The sequence below is a fragment of the Euprymna scolopes genome, chromosome 14, assembly GCF_053919585.1.
Source record: "Euprymna scolopes isolate OS-2025 chromosome 14, ASM5391958v1, whole genome shotgun sequence".
In the NCBI taxonomy this organism is placed as follows: Eukaryota; Metazoa; Mollusca; class Cephalopoda; order Sepiida; family Sepiolidae; genus Euprymna; species Euprymna scolopes.
This window is the reverse complement of record NC_136495.1, coordinates 155924303-155947070: the sequence shown is the minus strand read 5'-3', so window position 1 is coordinate 155947070 and position 22768 is coordinate 155924303. Positions and strand designations below refer to the sequence as shown.

At 38.5% G+C, this 22768-nt stretch overlaps 1 protein-coding gene across 1 annotated transcript in view; it reads left to right on the top strand.

Moving 5' to 3' along the window:
* LOC145293300 (PGAP2-interacting protein-like) overlaps window positions 1-22768 on the top strand; it is a 127261-nt gene that overhangs the window by 68596 nt on the left and 35897 nt on the right. The window contains exons 2-5 of the mRNA XM_080139931.1: window positions 6174-6486; window positions 15993-16147; window positions 19147-19525; window positions 21084-21220. Coding sequence (XP_079996057.1) covers window positions 6174-6486; window positions 15993-16147; window positions 19147-19525; window positions 21084-21220 — 984 coding nt within the window. The remainder of the gene's footprint in view (window positions 1-6173; window positions 6487-15992; window positions 16148-19146; window positions 19526-21083; window positions 21221-22768) is intronic.

The window sequence follows — 22768 nt, the reverse complement described above, 5'->3', positions numbered from 1 at the left end:
CAACAATTTTTTTTTTAATTTTGCAGAAGCATTAAACATGAGTAAAAAAAGTAACAACGGATTTTCCGGAAAAACTCTTGATTGCCCCCTCCCCCCTAGGGGGTGCCTTTCGGGTTAAAATGACTAAAATTGGCACTTTTGTGTTTATTAAAAAAAAATAAATAAATAAATAAAAATTAATGCCTTGGATTTTTTATAAAACTTTCTGAAAAGTTGTAACTGATTTCTATATAATTTTGTTTGTCTATATTTCGCGATAACTCTTGGGTGTGCCCCAGGGGCTCTTTTAAGGCTAATAAAAGCACTCCAGTTTTTTTAGACTATTTTACCATATTTGTCCAAAATTTTCTGTGTATGTCTATTTAGCAGTTTTGCATGGTGCTGAACTCAAATTTAAATATGTTAAGGCCTTGGGGACTTTTGGGGCTAAATGAAGGTTTTGGGGAGGGACAAATGCTGAACTTAGTCATTTTTTATGCCTCGTTCACTGTGCACTCACGGGGAACCATGCATGCTTCATTTGTTTCTCTTTTCTTTTTTCTTTGTTCCACTGCTCCAATCGCATTCTTTTAGGAGTTTGATTTTACCCTTTGTAGACTGGTACTCCAACTAGTATGAGTAATGGTCTTTTGATGGTTGATGTGACACTTCTCATTTGATAAAAGGTTACATTCCAATTGTTCTAATTCTGAACATTTTATCTTCATTGGACTTTGTCTCCTCAGACACTGAAAAAATTTACTTTTGTTGTTTATTTGATAAATGACTCCCTGTTAGACGAAAGCATTCCAAGTAAAATATGTGCTTCCTACATAAATTAGTTTTCTCAATGGATTGAAATCGGATCTGTGTTTTTGTTTTGTTTTGTTTTTTGTTTTGTTTTGTTTTGTTTTTTGTTTTGTTTTTTTTTGTTTTGTTTTTTTACACTATTTGAAAATGATTCTTTCTATTTCTATCTCTCTCTCTACCCTCTGTGCGTGCGTGTGTGTGTGCGTCTCTTTACCCTCTGTGTGTGCGTGTGTCTGTCTCTTTACCCTCTGTGCGTGCGTGTGTGTGTGTGCGCGTGTCTCTTTACCCTCTGTGTGTGCGCGCGTCTCTTTACCCTCTGTGTGTGCGCGCGTCTCTTTACCCTCTGTGTGTGCGCGCGTCTCTTTACCCTCTGTGTGTGCGTGTGTCTGTCTCTCTTTACCCTCTGTGTGTGCGTGTGTCTGTCTCTCTTTACCCTCTGTGTGTGTGTGTGTGTGTGTATCTTTACACCCTCTGTGTGTGTGTGTGTGTGTATCTTTACACCCTCTGTGTGTGTGTATCTTTAAACCCTCTGTGTGTGTGTATCTTTACACCCTCTGTGTGTGTGTGTGTGTATCTTTACACCCTCTGTGTGTGTGTGTGTGTGTGTGTGTCTTTACACCCTCTGTGTGTGTGTATCTTTACACCCTCTGTGTGTGTGTGTATCTTTACACCCTCTGTGTGTGTGTGTGTATCTTTACACCCTCTGTGTGTGTGTGTGTATCTTTACACCCTCTGTGTGTGTGTGTATCTTTACACCCTCTGTGTGTGTGTATCTTTACACCCTCTGTGTGTGTGTATCTTTACACCCTCTGTGTGTGTGTATCTTTACACCCTCTGTGTGTGTGTATCTTTACACCCTCTGTGTGTGTGTATCTTTACACCCTCTGTGTGTGTGTATCTTTACACCCTCTGTGTGTGTGTATCTTTACACCCTCTGTGTGTGTGTGTGTGTGTATCTTTACACCCTCTGTGTGTGTGTATCTTTACACCCTCTGTGTGTGTGTATCTTTACACCCTCTGTGTGTGTGTGTGTATCTTTACACCCTCTGTGTGTGTGTGTGTGTGTATCTTTAAACCCTCTGTGTGTGTGTGTGTGTGTATCTTTAAACCCTCTGTGTGTGTGTGTGTGTATCTTTAAACCCTCTGTGTGTGTGTGTGTGTATCTTTAAACCCTCTGTGTGTGTGTGTGTGTATCTTTAAACCCTCTGTGTGTGTGTGTGTGTATCTTTACACCCTCTCTGTGTGTGTGTGTGTGTGTGTGTATCTTTACACCCTCTGTGCGTGTGTGTGTGTATCTTTACACCCTCTGTGCGTGTGTGTGTGTATCTTTACACCCTCTGTGCGTGTGTGTGTGTATCTTTACACCCTCTGTGCGTGTGTGTGTGTATCTTTACACCCTCTGTGCGTGTGTGTGTGTATCTTTACACCCTCTGTGCGTGTGTGTGTGTATCTTTACACCCTCTGTGCGTGTGTGTGTGTATCTTTACACCCTCTGTGTGTCTCTTTTTCATTAGATAATCTTGCTGCTACATGGAACGTGTCTTAAGTTTTACGATAAAGAGTAAGGGGTAACTGATATCGCATCAAACAAATTTTCCATTAATAACCAATTTTTCTTTTTTTTTTTTTAATTACATTTTCACCCCAAACAAGGCAAATTGCCACTTTGGTGCAGGGGGCTACTATCGGGGGCAGCAACTACTGGGGAACTATATTGGGATTTGGGCAGCAAGATGTTGGTTCACGTTACATTTGAACTTCTGCATGTCAGTACAGTTAGGGAAGCAGGGACCTGGAATGGAATTTCAGAGTCTAGCGATTCTGGGGAAAAAACTATTGGAGTAAAAGGCTTTCTTACACCTAGGGATCTCTACTGTGAAGGGGTGGGACTTAGTTGCTTGTCGGGTTTTCAGGGGGTAGTCACATCGAGGGAGTACAAGTGCTTGCAGTTCATCAGAGCATTCACCATTAAAATACTTGTAGAACAGGCAGAGGGATGCAACATTTCGTCGATGGGACAGATGCTGAAGCTTAGATGCCAGTTCAGGGCCTATGAGATTGGAGACTCTTTTGAACCTTGTCTAGGAGCAAGAGACTTGCAGCAGATGCACCAGCCCAAATGTGACAACAATACTCCATACATGGGTGAATGGTGGCCTTATAGAGGTACAGGATACTTTCAGGTTTCAGTAGTTTGCTAGCACGGTAGAGAGATCCTACCTTTTTTCGCAGTGGCCCTGGCAATGTTTTCAATATAATTGTTCCAACTCATGTTTCCTGTGAACATTAGGCCAAGCAGTTTGAAAGATGTACTCTCGGACAGGGAGTCACTGGCCATTGCTATTGGTGGCAGAGAAGGTTTCTTGTAGTTATTGAAGGAAACTAGTTTAGTCTTGGCAGCGTTGAATGTGACCATCCATTTATGTCCCCATTCCACTACAGATTGGAGGTCATCCTCTAGTGTTTTTGCCATTTCTTTAGTTATGTGTTCATTTGTTTTCTGTCGTGCCTGTTATAGTGTGGTGTCATTAGCATATATACCTATCTCAGAGGTAGTTTTGTCGGGGAGGTCATTAATAAATATTAGAAACAATAGAGGTCCAAGGATAGACCCCTGAGGCACTCCCGCATTTATATCACACTGTTTAGATGTACGAGGACAACCTGGATTTTTCTCTTATCTAAGAAGGATTTAATTATGTTAAGTATTCTTCCAGTGATACCGTATGATTTAATTTTCCTGAGGAGACCCTCATGCCATAACCTGTCAAAAGCCTTTAGATATATCTAGAGCTTACCGCTCTGCCCTCCCCCGCTTTGTCCAGTGAATGGTATATACGTTCAGAGATCAGTGAGGATGTCAGCTGTGGAACGGGCTTGTCTAAATCCATATTGTTTGTCAGTCAGAAGTTTAGCATCTGTAAGGTGCCGGACTAGAGCATGGTTAATTGGAAAAAAAAAAATTAAATTAACATATACACACATTTGCGTAGAATTCGGGAGATAAAAATAGTACAAACACACACAATATCCGGTGCAAGAAATCACTTCCCCTCCTCCTCCAAAAATGGTTAGCCGTGATACTGTAAGTGCTGTCGTGCGTGGAGCAAGTTAAGTGTTATCCTAAATCATCCTAGTCCTAAAAAATACTTTATTTCTTCTCTTTTAAATTTCTTATTTGATTTTGTAATTATGTGTATTTTAATTTATATGCATTTGTCTTGTTTTCTTTGCTTAGTTTTTTAAATTCTCCCCCCCCCCAAAGCAAAACTCAACCACGTTCTCTTCCAGCTTAAATAATTCCACGCTCTGTACAAAGGTTAGAGATGAAATACCATTAGGCAGGATAAATTTTCCGAAATTAGCACAAACATGGATTTATTTTATCTACCTTCGAAGCTAGAACTAAAGCCAAAAAAAAAAAAAAGTAACATATACACGCATGTGCGTAGAATTCAGAAGATAAAAATGGAACAAACACACAATATCCGGTCCAAGAAATCACTCCCCCAAAACAATTAGCCATGATACTGTAAGTGCTGTCGTGCGTGGAGCAAGTTAAGTGTTATCCTAAATCATCCTAGTCCTAAAAAAATACTTTATTTCTTCTCATTTAAATTTCTTATTTGATTTTATCAACCTGCTTACTAATACTTAACAAATGTGATTGTATTAAAAATTTTAAGTTATGGTCTGTCAACTTTCCATCAAAAAAATTTTCTTTTTTTAAAAGCAATTTAATTTTTGTCAATGTTTCAGTGGTGTTTATTCTGGTTGGATTGAGCTAGATTGCCATTTTTCTCGGTCCGTCTTTATCTTGTCTAACCTCAATTGGGATTTTTTGTGTAAATTTGTTCATCCAATTAAGTTAATTTGTCTAACATGTTCATATCATCAGAGGCAATTGCAACTCCAGTCTAGGCATTGGCACCCTTGATGGTAGGGGAGACTAAACTAATGCTGTTTTCAAAGCACACGTCACAAAGTTACCAAACCATAGCCATGTCATTCCTTTGCATCCTCAGGAAAAACAAACTAATGGAACTGGCAACATGGTACCGTAGTTCTAGAGACATAGCTGTTGTGAACTTGACTTGGAGTAATGGTGGAAAAAAAGCTCACAAAACTTCTGGGTTCGCATAAGTCCTTGAATTTTGACTTTTGTCTTGAAAAGTTCTTGTTTCTATTATTACATTAAAAACTTCTTGAAAATATGGAAAATGTCTTGAAAATATCTTAAAATGGAGGGCCTTGAAAATCGTATTCTTTATGTCCAGTAAAAATTTGTCAAAATATTAAAAATAAAATCAAAATACTATTAAATTATTTTTTAAGTATTAATAAAAATACCGTTAAAATATTTTTAAACTATTGAAAATAAAATTGAAATACATTGATCTAAAATTGCATTGTATTGTGGATACCAGAGTTACATCCCTTCATCACAAAACTACCTGATGTTTTTCCATATAATAATTTTGTGTAGTTTTGTGATAAAGGGACATAACTCTTGTATCCACAATACCAGAAATTCAAAATTTAAAGAAAATGAGCATAATGCCAACCAATCTACAATAGGAAAAATAACATTTAATCGCACTTGGTTGGTTAAACATAAGTGAGCCAGGGAATGTAAAGATGATAGTCAACAGGCTTATTGTTTTTTATGTAAAAAGGTTTTAATTTGTTTGCAGCAAAATGGGTGAAAGTGCCTTGGAATCACACATGGCTGGCACTAAACATAGAATAAAGGAAAGCTGTAAATTGTTGACCAGTTTTGTTGCGTGTTAGAGAACTTTATGTAAATAACTGTGTGACCTTTAAAACTACTTCATGAAATAGATAAATGAAACATTTTTTTCTGTTGTCGATTAAGTTTTTTGGTTTATTATCATTGCTTATTAGGGACCTCCAATTTACACCACAGATTCAACCTCCCCCTACACGATGTAACTGTAATCTAATTTAATATTCATAACTTTTGCACCATTTAAAAGAAGAAACTTAAAATAAACTAGTAATATATTTTTAAAACAATTCTACAGCATATGACAATGTGATACTAAAATCGTGTTTACATTATTGATGCCTTAAAATAACGTTTCTATGCATTGATCATTTTGCGACATTGACAAAAATGTTAATGTCGCAAGATCATATGTATTACAGATTTGTGGATAAATGTTTCAAAATTTCTCAATGTTACCATGAAATGAACAAAAATGCGACAACTAAAAACGATTAGCATACCGGTCCATCTCTTTGAAATGGCAAACACCATTGTTAGAGGATGTTTCATATATAATTACTTTACATAATTTTAGTTTCCATTTTTTTTTTTTTTTTTCCCCTCTTACTCATGCTTCTTTTCTCTATCTTTGCAGGGTACGTGTTCTGGTGTTTGTTTCAAGCACTGGCACCGATGATCTGGTTCTACCCGCTAAATGAACTGGAAATTACTGGTTATGAGGCATTTTCTGTGATGACACTATCTCCAGTCTTTTTGGAGTTTACTGCTGTGATAAACTTTCTTCGGACATACCGAGCAATGTCCGTTCTCCGTCTTCTATCCGTAGCATCCCTTGCGTCTTTCCAAGCCCCAAACACGCTCTCGCGCCTCATTGTCCTGACCCTGGGAACAACTTGTGCCTTGTTTGTATTCACTCTCACCTTATGGAGTCCAGATACTAGAATCAGGTAAAAAGAAATTTAAAAATTTGTTAAATATTGACGTTGATATAATATAAAAATTTGTTTCCCATGGCATAGTGGATGAAATATTTGGTAAAATTCAGTTATAAGTGACACTCTTCTGGAGGTTGAAGATTCAATCCTCAGCGCAGGCAACGCAAAATACAATTGCAAATTACTTGGGACTTCTACCCAATCCTGACTAAAGGAAAATAATTGCAAGTAAAAATAAAATTTATTGAATTATACTTTTATCATATCAATGTTGGAGAATTACAATCAGGGGGAGGTAACTGCAGTCTATCATTTTGACAAAATAGATGTAATTCGTTATTTCAAAATTAAAAATGGTGGACTGCTAGTGCTTTTTATTTTATTTTTTTTGTAATAAAAATAGTTCTATCATCTAATCATTCCTCAGTTTTTATCATCTAAAGTGGAATTGAAACAGTTCTGACTTCACCGTTGCGAGAAATGGAGCAGCTTTCATATTTATTCATTTAGACTAGCTGAGCATCCTTGACTCTATATTATTTAGGCTGCTATGAACAGTATATTAAATAAATATAGTAAATTATCACAGTTTTTTGCATTTTATTTCTGTTATTTTCTAATTTGAGAGATATATTTAGAAATGGATCTGGAAGTCCATAACTTCTGCTAATAACACCAAGTGGCTTCTACAGACTACAATGTTGTATGAAGCTAATATATCAGTAATGAAACCTTTTTTAAGAAATTTTGGAAAACTTATGCAAACGGAAAAAGTTGATGCTCACTTGCTATATATGAAATTTGATTTCTCTAAGATGGAGCTTAATGATTTTGATGGAACTAGTCTGCTCTTTTTCTTTCCCCAACTTTGGCTGTTTATTTACCCAAGATAAAAAAATGTCCATTTGAAAAGCAATTGTCTGATATGACGTTTTTTTTTTGCCGCATTGATCAAAGCCGATTTGCTTTGTGGACGTTATAACGTGCATCCAGGAGATAAGCGCCCGCGTGTTTGCGTGTTGTGTGGGTACGTGGGAGAGACGGATGAGGGGAAAAAGACTTACCTCGAGACCAGCTCAGCGTTACCGACCAAAAATAGAAAAGAAGGACCAAGATGGCGACCGCCGTCTTTTGTAAAGTATGATGTCTCGCAAAGTCACACGAATTCTCGGAATATGCAAATTTAGCCGGCCTAGAACGACGATAAAAGCGGGTGAGGGGAAAGACGTGGGCAGTGACGATTGAGTTGGCTGGGGAATCGTGTGGCTGTTGCTTCTTGTGCCGTGTTGAGGATATCTTACCGTGTTAAAGAGAGAGTCGGGCGCCATCTTGAATTTTTCCTTACACTTTTTCCTTACAAGCTATTTCGGCCATTTGGCCTCTAGGACTATGACCGAGTCGAAATTTGACTTAAAGCTCATACCCGAGTTTGACGGGTCCACGTCCATCGTCGACTGGGTTGAAAGGGTCGAGCTGACGTGCGACCTTTGTGAGGTGAAAAGGGTACACACTGTAATTCCCCTGAGATTGGCTGGGGGTGCCTTGAGTGTATATCAGCAACTCAGTGCTGCCGAAAAGGGAGATGTCACCGCAATTAAAGCTGCGCTGTACGAGGCATTTGCCATGGATCCTTGTACGGCCTATGAAAAATTTGCTTCCCGAAAACTTCTACCGGAGGAAAGCGTGGACGTTTTCTTCGCTGAGTTAAAGAAACTCGCAGTTCTGTTCGGTGGAGGGGTGTCGGAGCGGACGCTCGCGTACGCGTTTGTGGCGGGCCTTCCCACTCGGGTAAAGCAGCTACTGAGAGCCTCAACCAGCGTTTCAACAACGACCATGGAACACTTGATGGAACGTGCTCGAGCCATCATCAAAGATGAGGAGGACCTGGGGGAACCAGTTGTGATGGCGACACAGACAGGCCAGATTGGCGCTCGGGAGATTCCGAATCAGAACCCTGCAAGCAATGGGAAATGTTTTCGCTGCGGCCGACGCGGACATTTTGCAAGGAATTGCACCAACAGGGGGCGTGTGCGCTGTTTTAAGTGTGGCGGTTTGGGGCATCTAGCCCAAAACTGCGGAAACGTATCGGGGGAGAGGACGTCAGCGCCGCCCTGCTCCCCGAGCAAAATTTGAACAAGGCGCAACCAGTAATGACCGTCTACGTAAACAGGATACCCTGCTCAGCACTTCTCGACTCAGGCTGTTCGCATACTATAGTGAGCACCAGGCTGTGTCCAAGTTGGACTAAGAGGAAGATCAAAGTCACCACGATAGGAGGCGAGACCCAGACATGCTGTGGAGCTGGAACTGTCAAGATCTACACGGACACCGGTGCAGCCACTAAGATCAATGTGCTCGTGACCCAAGGAAATCTCCTGGGGTTTGACCTGTTGCTCGGATACGATGCCATCAAGGCGCTGGGGGGAGTCGCAATTCATCGGGATGGAAAGGTGCGATTCTTAGAGGCCCCAGTGTGTGCAGCGCTCCATATCGATCGGCCGGATTTTACAGTGGACTACGACTCGCGCAAGAGGGCCTGGATTGCATCTTGGAAGTGGACCGAGGGAATGGCACCGACTAAACTCAAGAATGGGGTTGCAGAGTACCCTATACCCAGTGAGGCCCGAGCAGAATACGAAAGGGAACTAAAGGCGTGGATCCAAGATGGCTGGTTAATCCCCTACCCTGAGGACAAGCTTGGGCCTCCGAAGGGTCTAATACCCTTGATGGCAGTAGTCCAGCATAACAAGTCGAAAGTACGGCCCGTGCTGGACTATAGGGAGCTTAACAAGCATATTGAAGCCTACACTGCCGATGCTGATGTATGCGCCAGTAAGTTGAGGGAATGGCGTCAGAAAGGCACTAATGTCTCAATATTGGATTTGCGAAAAAGCCTATTTACAGGTGCGAGTTGATGAGACGTTGTGGCCGTTCCAGACAGTTTGGTTCCAGGGGCAGAGGTACTGCCTTACACGCCTTGGCTTTGGCCTAAATGTGGCACCACAGATCATGAAGACTATTGTCAACACAGTATTGTCCCAAGAAAAGCCCATGAGGGACTCAACGTCAGCTTACATTGATGACATATACGTCAATGAAGATGTACAGTCTGCGTCGTGTGTCAAAGAAAAGTTGGCTCAGTTTGGTCTGGAATGCAAGAATCCCGAACGTTTAAGGGAAGGAGCACGTGTATTGGGATTGGATGTTTATGAAGAAGATGGCACCCTACAATGGAGGCGTGGCAGTGAAATTCCAAGCATCCCCAACCTCGTTACAAGGCGGACCATTTTTTCTTGGTGTGGAAAACTTGTTGGTCACTTACCAGTCTGTGGCTGGCTCCGCGCAGCTGTTGGTGTGATTAAACGCAGAGCAAATTTAACAACCACGGGTTGGGATGACATATCCGATGATGTCCTACTAACTCTGATGATTAAAGAGACACTGGAGAGAGTGAACAAGAAGGACCCTGCCTGTGGGCGGTGGTGTGTTAACGGAGACAACGTAGGTGTGTGGGTTGATGCCAGTTCTTTGGCGTTGGGAGTATCGTTGGAGCAAGGAGGAAACGTGTTCGAGGATGCGTGTTGGCTGCGGCCCGTAACAGATTCTCAGCATATCAACCTAGCAGAGCTGGACGCTGTTGTAAAGGGGGTAAATCTGGCCCTGCAGTGGCAGTCTAAGAAGTTGACCTTGTACACAGATTCTCTCTGTGTCTACCACTGGGTGTCTGACACACTTTCAGGACGGACACGAATCCGTACCAAGGCAGCAAGCGAAATGTTAATACGGAGAAGGCTAGACACGCTAAAAAAACTGGTATCTGAGTATGGCCTATCACTGAGCGTCACTCTGGTGCCATCATTGTAATCATGCTGACCAACTGACCCGTGTACCTCACAAATGGTATGAAGCCGCGAAGATGGGAATGGAGATTACTGCTCGATCTTGTGCAGTTGCAATCGACCCATGTCAAATACAAAAAATTCATGCACAGAGCGGACATCCGGGTATCAAGAGGACCCTTTATTTTGTGAGGCGTGCATACCCAGCAGTGACCAAGATGGATGTCAGACAGATCGTCAGAAATTGTGAGGCTTGCCAGTCTATTGATCCTGCACCAGAGCGATGGCAGAAGGGTCGCTTGGAAGTTGAGTGTGTGGCAGCGGCTGGCCATGGATATTACCCATTACAGTGGCAAGCCCTTTCTAACTCTCATTGATTGCGGGCCTACGAGATTTGCGGTGTGGCGGCAGATGACCAGACAGGATTCAGCAAATGTTGTTCGCCACCTATCATCCATTTTTTTTGAGCGAGGTGCGCCGGAAGAGCTCCTGACTGACAATGATGCAGCGTTTTGTAGCCAGCAAGTCCGGCAGTTGTTAGATGAGTGGGGCGTCCGACTACGGTTGCGATGTGCGCATGTGCCGTCAGGAAATGGCATTGCTGAAAGAAGCCATCGCAGCATCAAGAGAATTGCTGCCAGGAAGCGATGTACTATTGCGGAAGCAACATATTGGTACAACATTACGCCAAAGGACGGGACGTCCCCTTCAACCGCACCTGCGAATGCTATTTACACGTACCGCATGTCGAGTCGGAGTGAAGGGAATCAACACTACGCAGCCAACCGACAAGGGAACATATAACAGATATGAAGTGGGAGATCCAGTGTGGGTGCGGCCTCCAGGAAATCGGTGCACCGACAAGTTTAAGCGAGGACACATATCTGGAGTGATTAGCCAGCAGTCTGTTTTGGTCGATGGAACCCCACGACATGTGCGAGATCTTCGCCCAGCTACCGAGGTGCGTCATACAACTACAGAAGAAAGCAGTGAAGCGTCTAGCGATGAGCTGCCGATGCACGGATTCAGTGAGCCCCTTCCAGAGACTGATAGCGATACTTCATCTGATGAGGCGGAACCAGATCCAGAGCCCGAATCTGAAACAGTGAATGTACCTCTTTGCAGAAGCACACGCATTAAAAGGCCCCCCCCCAGTGCTCTCTATGTGATCATCAGATCAGGGGGGAGTGTAACGTGCATCCAGGAGATAAGCGCCGGCGTGTTTGCGTGTTGTGTGGGTACGTGGGAGAGACGGATGAGGGGAAAAAGACTTACCTCGAGACCAGCTCAGCGTTACCGACCAAAAATAGAAAAGAAGGACCAAGATGGCGACCGCCGTCTTTTGTAAAGTATGATGTCTTGCAAAGTCACACGAATTCTCGGAATATGCAAATTTAGCCGGCCTAGAACGACGATAAAAGCGGGTGAGGGGAAAGACGTGGGCAGTGACGATTGAGTTGGCTGGGGAATCGTGTGGCTGTTGCTTCTTGTGCCGTGTTGAGGATATCTTACCGTGTTAAAGAGAGAGTCGGGCGCCATCTTGAATTTTTCCTTACACTTTTTCCTTACAGACGTCCTTGCCACGAATGCCAGGGAATTGATGGTGCTGATTCAGTTTTGCTTTTTTTATACTGAAAAGCGAAACGAAGACGCGGCGATCGAAAAAATCTCAAATGCGAGGGGCATGCAATAAGTAATGCTCCTGACCCACTTCCCATAACAGTAGAACAACGTAACTTGGCACAGTTATTAGTCTTTCTCTACATAGCAACCACCCAGAGTTATGCATTTCTCCCATCATTTGATGCAGCTCTGGAGACAGTTTTTGTAGAACAGCCCAGGTTGGTCCTTCAACCACGACGTGACTTCAGAAATCAAGGCTGCATCATCTGGGAAACGCTTTCCTTTCAAAAACAATTTCTTGGCTGGGAAAAGGTGAAAGTCAGAGGGTGCAAGGTCAGGAGAGTAGGGAGGATGGGGAAGGATTTCATAACCACACGCCTGTGCTTCTGATCTGGTGACATGCGAGTTGTGGACTGGAGCGTTGTCCTGCAGGATGAGGGTACCTTTGCTGATCTTGCCGCCGCCTCTTGATTTTGATAGCTTCCATTAATTTCCTCAAAAGTGAAACATAATAGGCTCCTGTAATTGTGGTACCCTTTGCCAGGAAATCTGTCGTCACTACTCCGTCCTGGTCCCAGAAGACTGTGAGCATGACCTTGCCAGCGGAGGGCTGCACCCTTGCCGCCTTTGGCGGTGGTGAGTCCAAGTGCTTCCACTGTATTGACTGACCCAAGTTTCATCCTGTGTAATCAGTCTTTTGAAAAACTTTGACTCATCTTCTTGGCACATCTCCAAATTCATCCTTGAGCACTCTACACGTTCTCGCTTCTGGAATGGTGTGAGCAACCTGGAAACCCATCTGGCAGACACCTTATTCATATGCAAATGCTCATGAATGATAGTTTCCATAGACCTTGTACTAATCTTGACATCTTGGGTTATTTGGCGAAAGTAATGTGCCGATCTTCCAAAATGGCACCCTTGACTGACAAATGCCTAATCAATGGCAGAAGGCGGGGGCGACCAGGTCTGGGAGCTGTTTCCACAGACTTCCGGCCATGTTTGAATTCACGATGCCAGCGTTTTACAAGGTCATATGATGGGGGCATTATCACCATAAGTTTCTTTCATTTCATCAAAAGTCTCCTGTGGTGTGCGTCCTTTCAAATACAAAAACCATCTCACTGCTCGACATTCAACAGACTCCATTTCACACCTGACTTAGTTCAAACACCTGTAAAATAGATCAGACAACTGGAAGTGGGTCAGGGGCATTACTTATTGCACACTCCTCGTAGCACGTAGAAGTCTGGCAAATTAAAGATAGACGCGATCTCCATTCGTAACTTGTAGATATTATGATTTAGACAGTATATAAAAAGTTTTAAGGAGTGACCTGACCGAGCCCCCCCCCCCCCCCCCCAAAAAAAAACCTTTGCCGGACATACCCAAAAAGTGCGCACACACACACACACACACACACACATTTTGCCTTTATTTATATATAGATATATATATATATATATATATATATATATAGCGGGGGTATCTGGCGTTACCCGGGTGTTTGTAGGTGTGTGTGTGTTGGGGGGATAGATCCAAACCCTATGTTAAACTTCTTTTAAAAAATCAGAAAAAAAAAATAACGGTGCACGTGATGTAAAAAGGAGAAAAAGTTTAAAAAAAAAAAAAAGTTTCGGTAGGTAGGATCGAACCCGGAACGTTGAAGCAAAAAACTTGATAAGTTACCGCTCGCCCACAAAAGGAAAGTAACTGAAACGACTTTCAATTTAACGTTTTAAACGCACAAGTGACAGGTGTGAGACGAATTTAATTAGGTTAAAGGTAATGAAATTCCGCGCTTAATTTTAACTGCGGGATAGTTCTTTTGGGTTTGTTTTTTTTTACCCAACTTTGTCTGGTTTTGTTTCCCCAACATGCTGGGGAAAACCAGCTCCTCCTTTATTAGGGAGTGTCCGAATGAAAGCAATTGTCTGATATGACGGTTTTCACCGACATTGATCAAATGGTCCATTGCTTTCTGGACGTTCCCGGCCCATAGGCCAAGAAATATGCCTTGGTTTCACATCAGTTTTGCTTTTATACGAAAAAAACGAATCCGAACGAGAGAGAGGCCGAAATAGCAAGAATTGTGTAAAAGTCAACGTAAATAAATCTAGATACGACGCGTGTTCGCAAATCCTATTATTATCTAGGGTGTATATAAACAGTTCTAAGACCTAACCCCCACCCCCAAGAAGCCAGGCGAAAAAAGCCTTTCTTGGACATATAAAAACTCGCACGCCTATTTTGCCTTTTATAGATGATTTTTTTAATGACTTTTTGTTTAAATAAAGATAAATATTTTATTATATAATAAACCAATGATAACAAATAATGGTTTAAAGTAAAACTCAACATTACGTGTATCGCATATATTTCTAAACAATTTTTTTAGTAAATCAGCCTTTTTTTTTTTTTTTAAACATAATTCTAAAATTATAATTTTAGTTTCTCTTTTTGTAGTAGCAATATTCAATTAAAATAATTTAGCCCCTTTTTAAGTGAAAGTTAACAAGTAGCGCTCATAATTATATGCTCGTCAGCAGCCAAAGTAGCAGTGGCTGTCGGCTGTTTACTTTTAGAGTGACAAGTTTTCTGAACTATGTTTGCAGGGTTATTTTCTAAACAAAATAACTTTTTGTTTAAAATTGATGCAATTTGTAATATTTTTATAAAATAGTGGTTCTTTCAAGAAATACTTCAAACTTTAATCGTAGTAATGGCTTTCTAGCTTTGAATTTAAAAAGTTAAATAAGATTCTACGTTTTTGTAGTTGATACCATGTGAATACCTTAAAAAATTGTGGAAACAAAAACTTATTTAGATTAGATGGTGGATAAGTTTCACATATATTTAATGTATAATGATCGCAGTTAGCACTCTAAATTCTTTTGATATTTCTTCAAGTTGAGAAATTAGTATATAAAAAAAAATACCTTACCACCAAGTCTAGGTCCGTGACCCCCCCCCCCCCCAAAGTGACAAACCCTAAAAAAAATGCCTTCCCTTGACTGTCGTACCATTAACCTTAAATCTGTGTGACAACTCCCCCTCCCAATAAAAAGCTTTGAACTCTACCACTAACCCTAAGTTTGAATGGCAAAGGGAAAATTTTAGGGGAAGTAGGTAGGTAAGATATTCATAACTTATTTTTAGTCAGATTTTTTACATTTTCAAAATCTTTCTTCAATCATCAAACTCTACCATTGAGATATTGTAAGTAATTTCAATTTTTTTCATGTGTATTGCTATATATATATATATATATATATATATATATATAATGTATATATGCACCCATCTCGGATTGAAACTCGTGACACGGTCCTAGATATGATCTTAAATTATATCCGCTGGTGAGGCTCCAGCTTTAGGGAGTGTGGAGACACCCTTTAATTGCTATTGCTCCCAGGTCCACTTTGACCCGGAGTGGTATTACCTCTTAGGGTCCCAACTATGGGTTAAATAGAAACCAACTTTAAAGAAAAATTTTTTAATAGAATATATTTGTTTTTTTTTTCAACTCACTGGATTTGGCATTAAATAACCTGAAAAGGGTTGATATGCCGTAAAACAAAAACAGCCAACCATGACGCTTACAATTAATGTATGTTTATCATTTTACTTTTTAGTTCAAAATATTTTAATTTTAAAATCTTGCTATTGTAAACACAAAACAAATATATATTTAAAATCTTTTTCAATCTGCACAATTAGAAAACTGCAAAAGTGCAAGAGACAGCTTTTGGCGAACACAATAAAAAAGTAGAATTTAATTTTCTCACATAAAGTTATCTTGTTAAATTTTTAAAGTCGGGCTCAAATATCATTTACACTGACAAATCAAAGTTCAGAGTCAGGCTTACCCTTATTTTTCTTTGTGTTTCCAATCCATTGTCTTTGTTTTTCTCCTACCTCTCCAGCATTCAATGACCCCAGTCGAACATAGTTACATTTGGACAGTCACCATTTTAATTTTCTATGATAAAAAGTGTTCCTAATTTAATGTCTTATAGTTTACTTATATCCATTTTCACTTCTTTCTATTTGCAGATGTTTATCTTTCTGGGGAATCATCCTTGGATTGTTTTCATTTTTAGTCAGTCGAATTTGGTTTCTCACTTTTGTGCCAACATGGTGGAGTCCGACATCCAATTCTGTAATTATCGCAGTTGCTGTTATTGTCACATTTGACCATATATTTTCAGGTAAAAAAAAAATGGCTTACTTTTATATCGCGTTATGATAGTATGTTATTATGAATCATGATGCAGGTCACTCTTTTAAAATATTCTCAATGCTTTTCAGTCTCAAAGCCACCAACAATATGCAGAATCAATTATCCATTGTACGTCAAATGGTTTTAAAATTAAAGAATAATATTTTAAATGTCAAATTTATTTATGTGTTACTAGCAGTTCAGCCCGGCGTTGCCCAGGTGTTTGGAGGTGTATGTTGAACAAAAAAAAAAGCGGTCAAATTTTTTTAACTTTGACCCAAAATTTGACTGAAAATGGATTACAAAGATTTTCCCAAATCACAGTAGCCTGTATATTAAATTTCGAGTCTGTAGACTTAAAATTGACAGAGTTATTGCATAGAGAAATGTACATACAGACACGTTCACTTTTCTAGATATATGGATCTGGATTATTCAGACTGTGATTCTCATCTTGAATGTTACAATGTTTCAGTCAATGTATCTTGTCGTACTCACAATCTGCACGCTCCACTGAGGTAGCATGCTCTTCTTACGTCAAACATGACTAAGACGTCCTAAGTAATTCGCAATTGAATGTTGCCTACACTGAGGATTGAACACTCAACCTCCAGAAGCGTGTAACTTACCACTGAATTTTACCAAGTACTTTCTTTGTATACAATTCTGTGATTTTGGGAGCCTAAAACCTATTTTTGTTTTTAAAAGTACAATCTTACTAATCATTGCTATTATTTACAATAATTGGTTCCTTTATTATGTTTGATTGTATACTAGGTTTGATTTGAGTCATTCTCCGACATTCTTCTGTCTATAATTTTTATTTCTTCCCATAAGGATAGATGGTTTCCATCTAACACTCAAGATGAGAACAATAATCCAAATTAGATTCTCATTTTAAAAATGCAAAAACATGATACCCCAAAAAATGTATTGAAAGTAAATAAAATTTAAAAAGTGTAGATTTAATATAAGTGACTATTCACAAATAGTTGTCTTATTGATTTCTAATACTGCTTAGAGTTCACGAAACACAAACCTGTTAATCTGTTATTCTTTCAATCTAGAATATAAAAGTCATCAAAGCAGAACGTGGCTGGCAGTAATGTTAGATGTGACCATGAGATTGAAAATTCTCTCAACATCCTGTCTGAATGTCCATCTTAATCAAAGATGGGGAGCAGGATAAAATGTAAAAATTAATGAAAATGGAGGAAACAATCACATAGTTTCCAAAAACATGTATTTGCAGATTTTAGATAGAAAGCTATACCAGCCAGTTTAATGGGGAAATCTGGCTTTACTTTATTATATAGAATAAAAAAAAAAACATCAAGAATTAACCTAAATCAATACTGAAGCAGATTTGCAGTTTTTTAATAAATAGCTATACTAGTCAATGAAATAGGGAAAATCTGACTTTGCTAGGAAGCTAATAGCCAAAGGTAGGTGTCAGATCAACAAACATGCTGTGTAAGACTGCTGATTGCATGATGAATGCAGTAGGCGGAAACTGAGCACATACTGTTAACCCTCTCTGCAAGCGAAGAGATAGGATTTTGAACAATTTTGTTTTCATTTATGCTATTGCATTTTTTATTTCAGTCAATAATCGATTAATATTTTAATATGTATTTATCAAAGTTACATTGCTGCAAGAAAAGTGCACACATACAAATGAAGTTTTTGATAATTTGATTAATATAGATCAGGGTTTCCCTACCAGGGTTCCATAAGAGCTTATTGAAGGTTCCTTCAATACTGATAAATAGACAAATGCATATAATTGAAGCACAGTTTTTTAGTAGGATTATAACTATTTATCAAACTAATCTATTTTTCTACATTTCTTATCATGATTTGCTATTAACGTGTTACATATTCCTGGTTGTAATCATCCTAGTTGGATTCATTTTTCAAGACTGCACTTGTTCGTCTGGATCAGGTCTTCCCAATCAGGGTTCCACAAGACTTCAAGTTTCCTTAAGAGCTTGTCAAGATTTCCTTTAAAAGATATTGAAAAATAGGCAAATATTATTTTTCAGCACATATGTGAAAATGCATTTTCCATTTTTTTCACAGTATCTTTTGTTTATTAAATTGTTAGGTGAAAGCACAAAATATTACTAAATGCCGCCACCTCCCTGTGTTAAGATTTCTAAATGCAAACATTATTTCAGTGCAGTTTGTATTCTGCATAAATAACCAATGCCATATCATCTTAAATAAAATTTGTAGAAGATTTTCGTCTTTGTCTTTTTTCCTTGCATCTTTTTTGTATCTTTCTTCGTCCCTTTCATAACTGGTACTACCAAATCAGGCTGTCTGAAGATACTGACTCTCTAACCTAAAATGCACTAAATATTGATGTTATTGTTTCTTTTCCCCTTTCAGAACATGATTGAGTTTTTCAAAGTCAAAACAATTTTCTAAAAAAAAAAAAAAGACACCATGAATATATATTTAAAGATATAAAAAACTTGAAGCATTTTAAAATTTTTACAAAATTACTGGATTCAGCATTAAATAACCCAAAAATGGTTAATATGACATAAAACAAAAATAATTTGAGGAATGAAAAAATAGATGACTTGAATACTATCAGCTATAATCATAACCGAAACTTATGAAGAATTCCTGGGGAAATTATTTATTACAAGAAATGGAAGGTCATAGCAATTAAACAGTCATTCGGCAGAAAAAAAGATGTAAGCGTGAAACATGCTATCGTATTAATATGTAGATTTACCTGGAAAGGGTTGATATGCCATAAAACAAAACAACCAAACTTACACCGTATCCTCATTGCCTTTTAGTAGCCTCTCGTTTGCATCGTACTGAACGTGAAAAAAAGCATCGTCTGTAAATGTTTTCTCCATTTTTTTTATCACTTTAATCTCTGAATTTTTTTTTTAACATAAATTCTCTAACATAGACTTGATCTAGTATTCAAATATGCTTCTAAATTTTTCCTCCCTCTGTTTCCAGGGTCTGACCATATAACTGACACCGAGGCACTCGATCCTACAGAAATGAAGACCAGTGTGAAACATTCCAAACACAAAACAGCGACAAACAATGGTAATGTCGTAAATTCCAATGACCATTCCATAACAGACACCAGTGTGCCTCCAGTCGAGAAGTCTTTGAAAGATGTTCCATCCGAGTGCATAACAAATGGAAATACTCTAAAGGAAAAGAAGAAACCGTCCCACAGAAAAGCCAAACCAGCATCCTCAGTCCTTGTGGGACTTGCATTTGGCAGTTTAATGTTTCTTACTGAATGGGTGTTTGGAGAAGTGTCTTTGATATGTCGATGGGTTGTAGAGGGCTACCCACACCATGGACCTTTGCCATATCCATGGGGGTAAGGTTTTTTTTCTTTTTTCAAATGTGAAGAGTTGGGGCAAATTCATTACTTGAGGAAGGAGTTGGTGAAAATTGGCTACCTTCAACAGAAAAAAGTGATATATGATGAAATAAATATTATATTGCTTGTAACATTAAATTTATTGGTTGTTTGGCTTCTTAAACAGATGTTGGGGGTGTGCATTTTTATCTAATATTATTTTTCTTTCCATTTTCTGTTTTTCTTTTCATATTTTTGGTCTTTTTTGTAATTTTTTTTCTAGCTTTTTTCCTAGCTTTTTTTCTAGCTTTTTTTTTTTTCTAGCTTTTTTCTTTGGGCCTTTTTTTTTTTCTTTGGGCCTTTTTTTTTTTCTTTGGGTCTTTTTTTTTTTCTTTGGGCCTTTTTTTTTTTCTTTGGGCCTTTTTTTTTTTTTTTTCCTTGGCTTGTTTTGTTTTACTGGCTCAATCAATTATACTCCAAGCACCTAATTGAACAATTTTTTTTTTTTTTTCTGGTTAAATTAAAAACAAAACACACCTAACATTTTAATAAGTGGTTTACAAAATAATGATTTATAAACAATGTAGATTAAAGATAAAGAGACATTCTGGATTAGAATACCAACAAATTCCTAATGAACCGCCACCTCAAATAAACACTTCAATAAATCTCCATACTAACGTACTGTACTTGCAATAACCCTTATCCCTGAGTGGCTTCCAGGCCTTGATAAGTGGTGACCACCGTGTAAAAAAAAAAAAACAAAAAAAAAAACCTAAAATTGTTGATTTAAAAGGATTTCTTCTCTAACCAAGGACTGAATATTAAGTGTAGTATCAGAACAGATACTACACTTTGTTTCTAACAAAAAAATCAGAACAGATACTACACTTTGTTTCTAACAAAAAAGTTGAGATATTTTCTGTGTGCCTTTTTAATACAATCTAGAATGTATTTAAATATTTGATGCTGTCCAGAAGTCTCTCCCCCTTTTATGAAAAAACAAAAAAAGGAAAATCTTTGACGTATGTACCTATAACAGGAAGAAAATATCATACATTAAAAATCATCTAAATCAAGTAGTTTTATTTTTCTAAAGAAACTAATTTTTAAATGAATTTGAGTATTTCAGTGCCCCCTCGTATTAAGAATGGCTTTCAAAAATCTGAATTATTTGAAATTATCTTCCTTGTTTAACCATAAAATTTGATTTTCCTTTTCTATATAAATAAAATGATTGTATTTTCATTTTTTTTTTAATTTGGATTCTAAAAATGTTAAGCTTAAGATTAGGGGATTTTAGGAAAAATTTGAAATTCGGAATCTTACTTTATTGGTGCCTAATGGCTATGGAAAAAAATTTGGTGCAAAAATATTTGAAAAAATTTCAAATAAGTCTTTTGAGTTGAATATTATTTTAATTATGATCAGTTTAGGCATAAAAAAATGGTTAACATTCGACAAAAAATGTATTTGATTTATATAGCACTTATGGATGTCTTTGTGTGTATTTGAGACTAAAATTATCAATAACAGCTTTTTCGCTCTAACCTAATTTTTATTTTCTCCTTTACAGATGTCCAGTTTTGCTTAGTTTGGTCTTGGGAATCTATTTATCACAGATGGCCTTCACAAAGAGCAAACTGTGGTGGCTCGCTGGTGTCTCTAGTTTTTTTATACTTTATTATCAAAAGACTTGGTATGGATATCTAGGTTAGTATATTTTGAAAAAAAATTTTTATTATTACTTTTAGTATTTATTGTTTTGATTACTTTTATTATAGTTGGATGTATTGAAAAGTGGGTTTTGACTATTGATTCAGTTGTAATTGAAAATATTGATGCTGAATTTGTCTAACCGTTGATATATATATATTTTTTTTTTCATATCTAATATACAATGTACTAATGTTAGCCTATTGGTCTACTACAAATAGTCATCCACATAGAGTACTGTTTTGCTGTATCACAGCTCATCAGTGCAGCTAGACTAGCAGCTACCTAAAGTCAGGTTTGAAACTCTACTGCCTTGGCAACAGTCTGCTAAGGTGGGTATGTGAATTAACAATGTTCAAACATTGTCTAAATGCCTAAGCTCCGTTTGTTTACACAAAGAGCATCGCTGAATTCACTTGTGGCATTTTCCAACATGCTCAACCCAAGATAGGGAGTATTTATAGTCCTCCACATAAAGTAGTGCTTCGCTGTATCACAGTTCATCAGTGTGGCTAGACTAGCAACTACCTCAAGCCAGGTTAGAAACTCGACCGCCTTGGCAACAGTTTGCACTCCAAACCATTACATTACTCAGCTGCTGCTAAAATAGGTATGTGAATTAGCATTGTCCAAATACCTAAGCTCCATTTGTTGACACAAAGAGCATATTTTAATTTTTTTCTCTCTGTTTATGTGTTTTCACTTGCCTAAGTTAAACATCCCATAGTTTTAGGCTACACATAACTACTTATGACTGAACCTAATGTCAGTTGCATAAGGTTTCTAAGAAACCAATCGTATAATTATGAAATTATCTGAATTTTCCTGCCGTTGTCTGGGTGGAGAGCTTAGAAATATATATATATATATATATATATATATATATTTAATTACATTTTCACCCCAAACAAGGCACATTGCCACTTTGATGTAGGGGGTTACTATCAGGGACACAAGTTACAGGAATACTATGTAGGGAGTTGGGCAGCAAGATGTCGGTTCACGTTACACTTGAACTTCTGCATGTCAGTACAGTTGGGGAAGCAGGAACCTGGAATGGAATTCCAAAGTCTAGTGGTTCTGGGGAAGAAACTACTGGAGTAGAAGGCTCTCTTACATCTAGGGATCTCTACTGTGAAGGGGTGGGATTTAGCTGTTTGTCGGGGGGTATTTACATAGAGGGGGTACAAGTGCTTGCAGTTTGTCGGAACATTCACTGTTAAAGTACTTGTAGAACAGGCAGAGGGATGCTACATTTCGTCGATGAAGCTTGGATGACAGTTCAGGACTTATCAGGTTGGTGACTCTCTTTTGAACCTTGTCTTGGAGTGAGAGACTAGTAGCAGATGCACCAGCCCAAATATGACAACAATACTCCATACAAATATAGTCACGTTTACAATTTAGGATTTTTTTTTTTTTTACATGGAAGTCGCCACTTATCAAGGTACGGAGGCCACTCGGGGATAAGGGTTATTGCGTGTACAGTAATCAATGGGACAATATCGTAGTAATCATTAGTAATGGATATCTGATAAAGTGTCT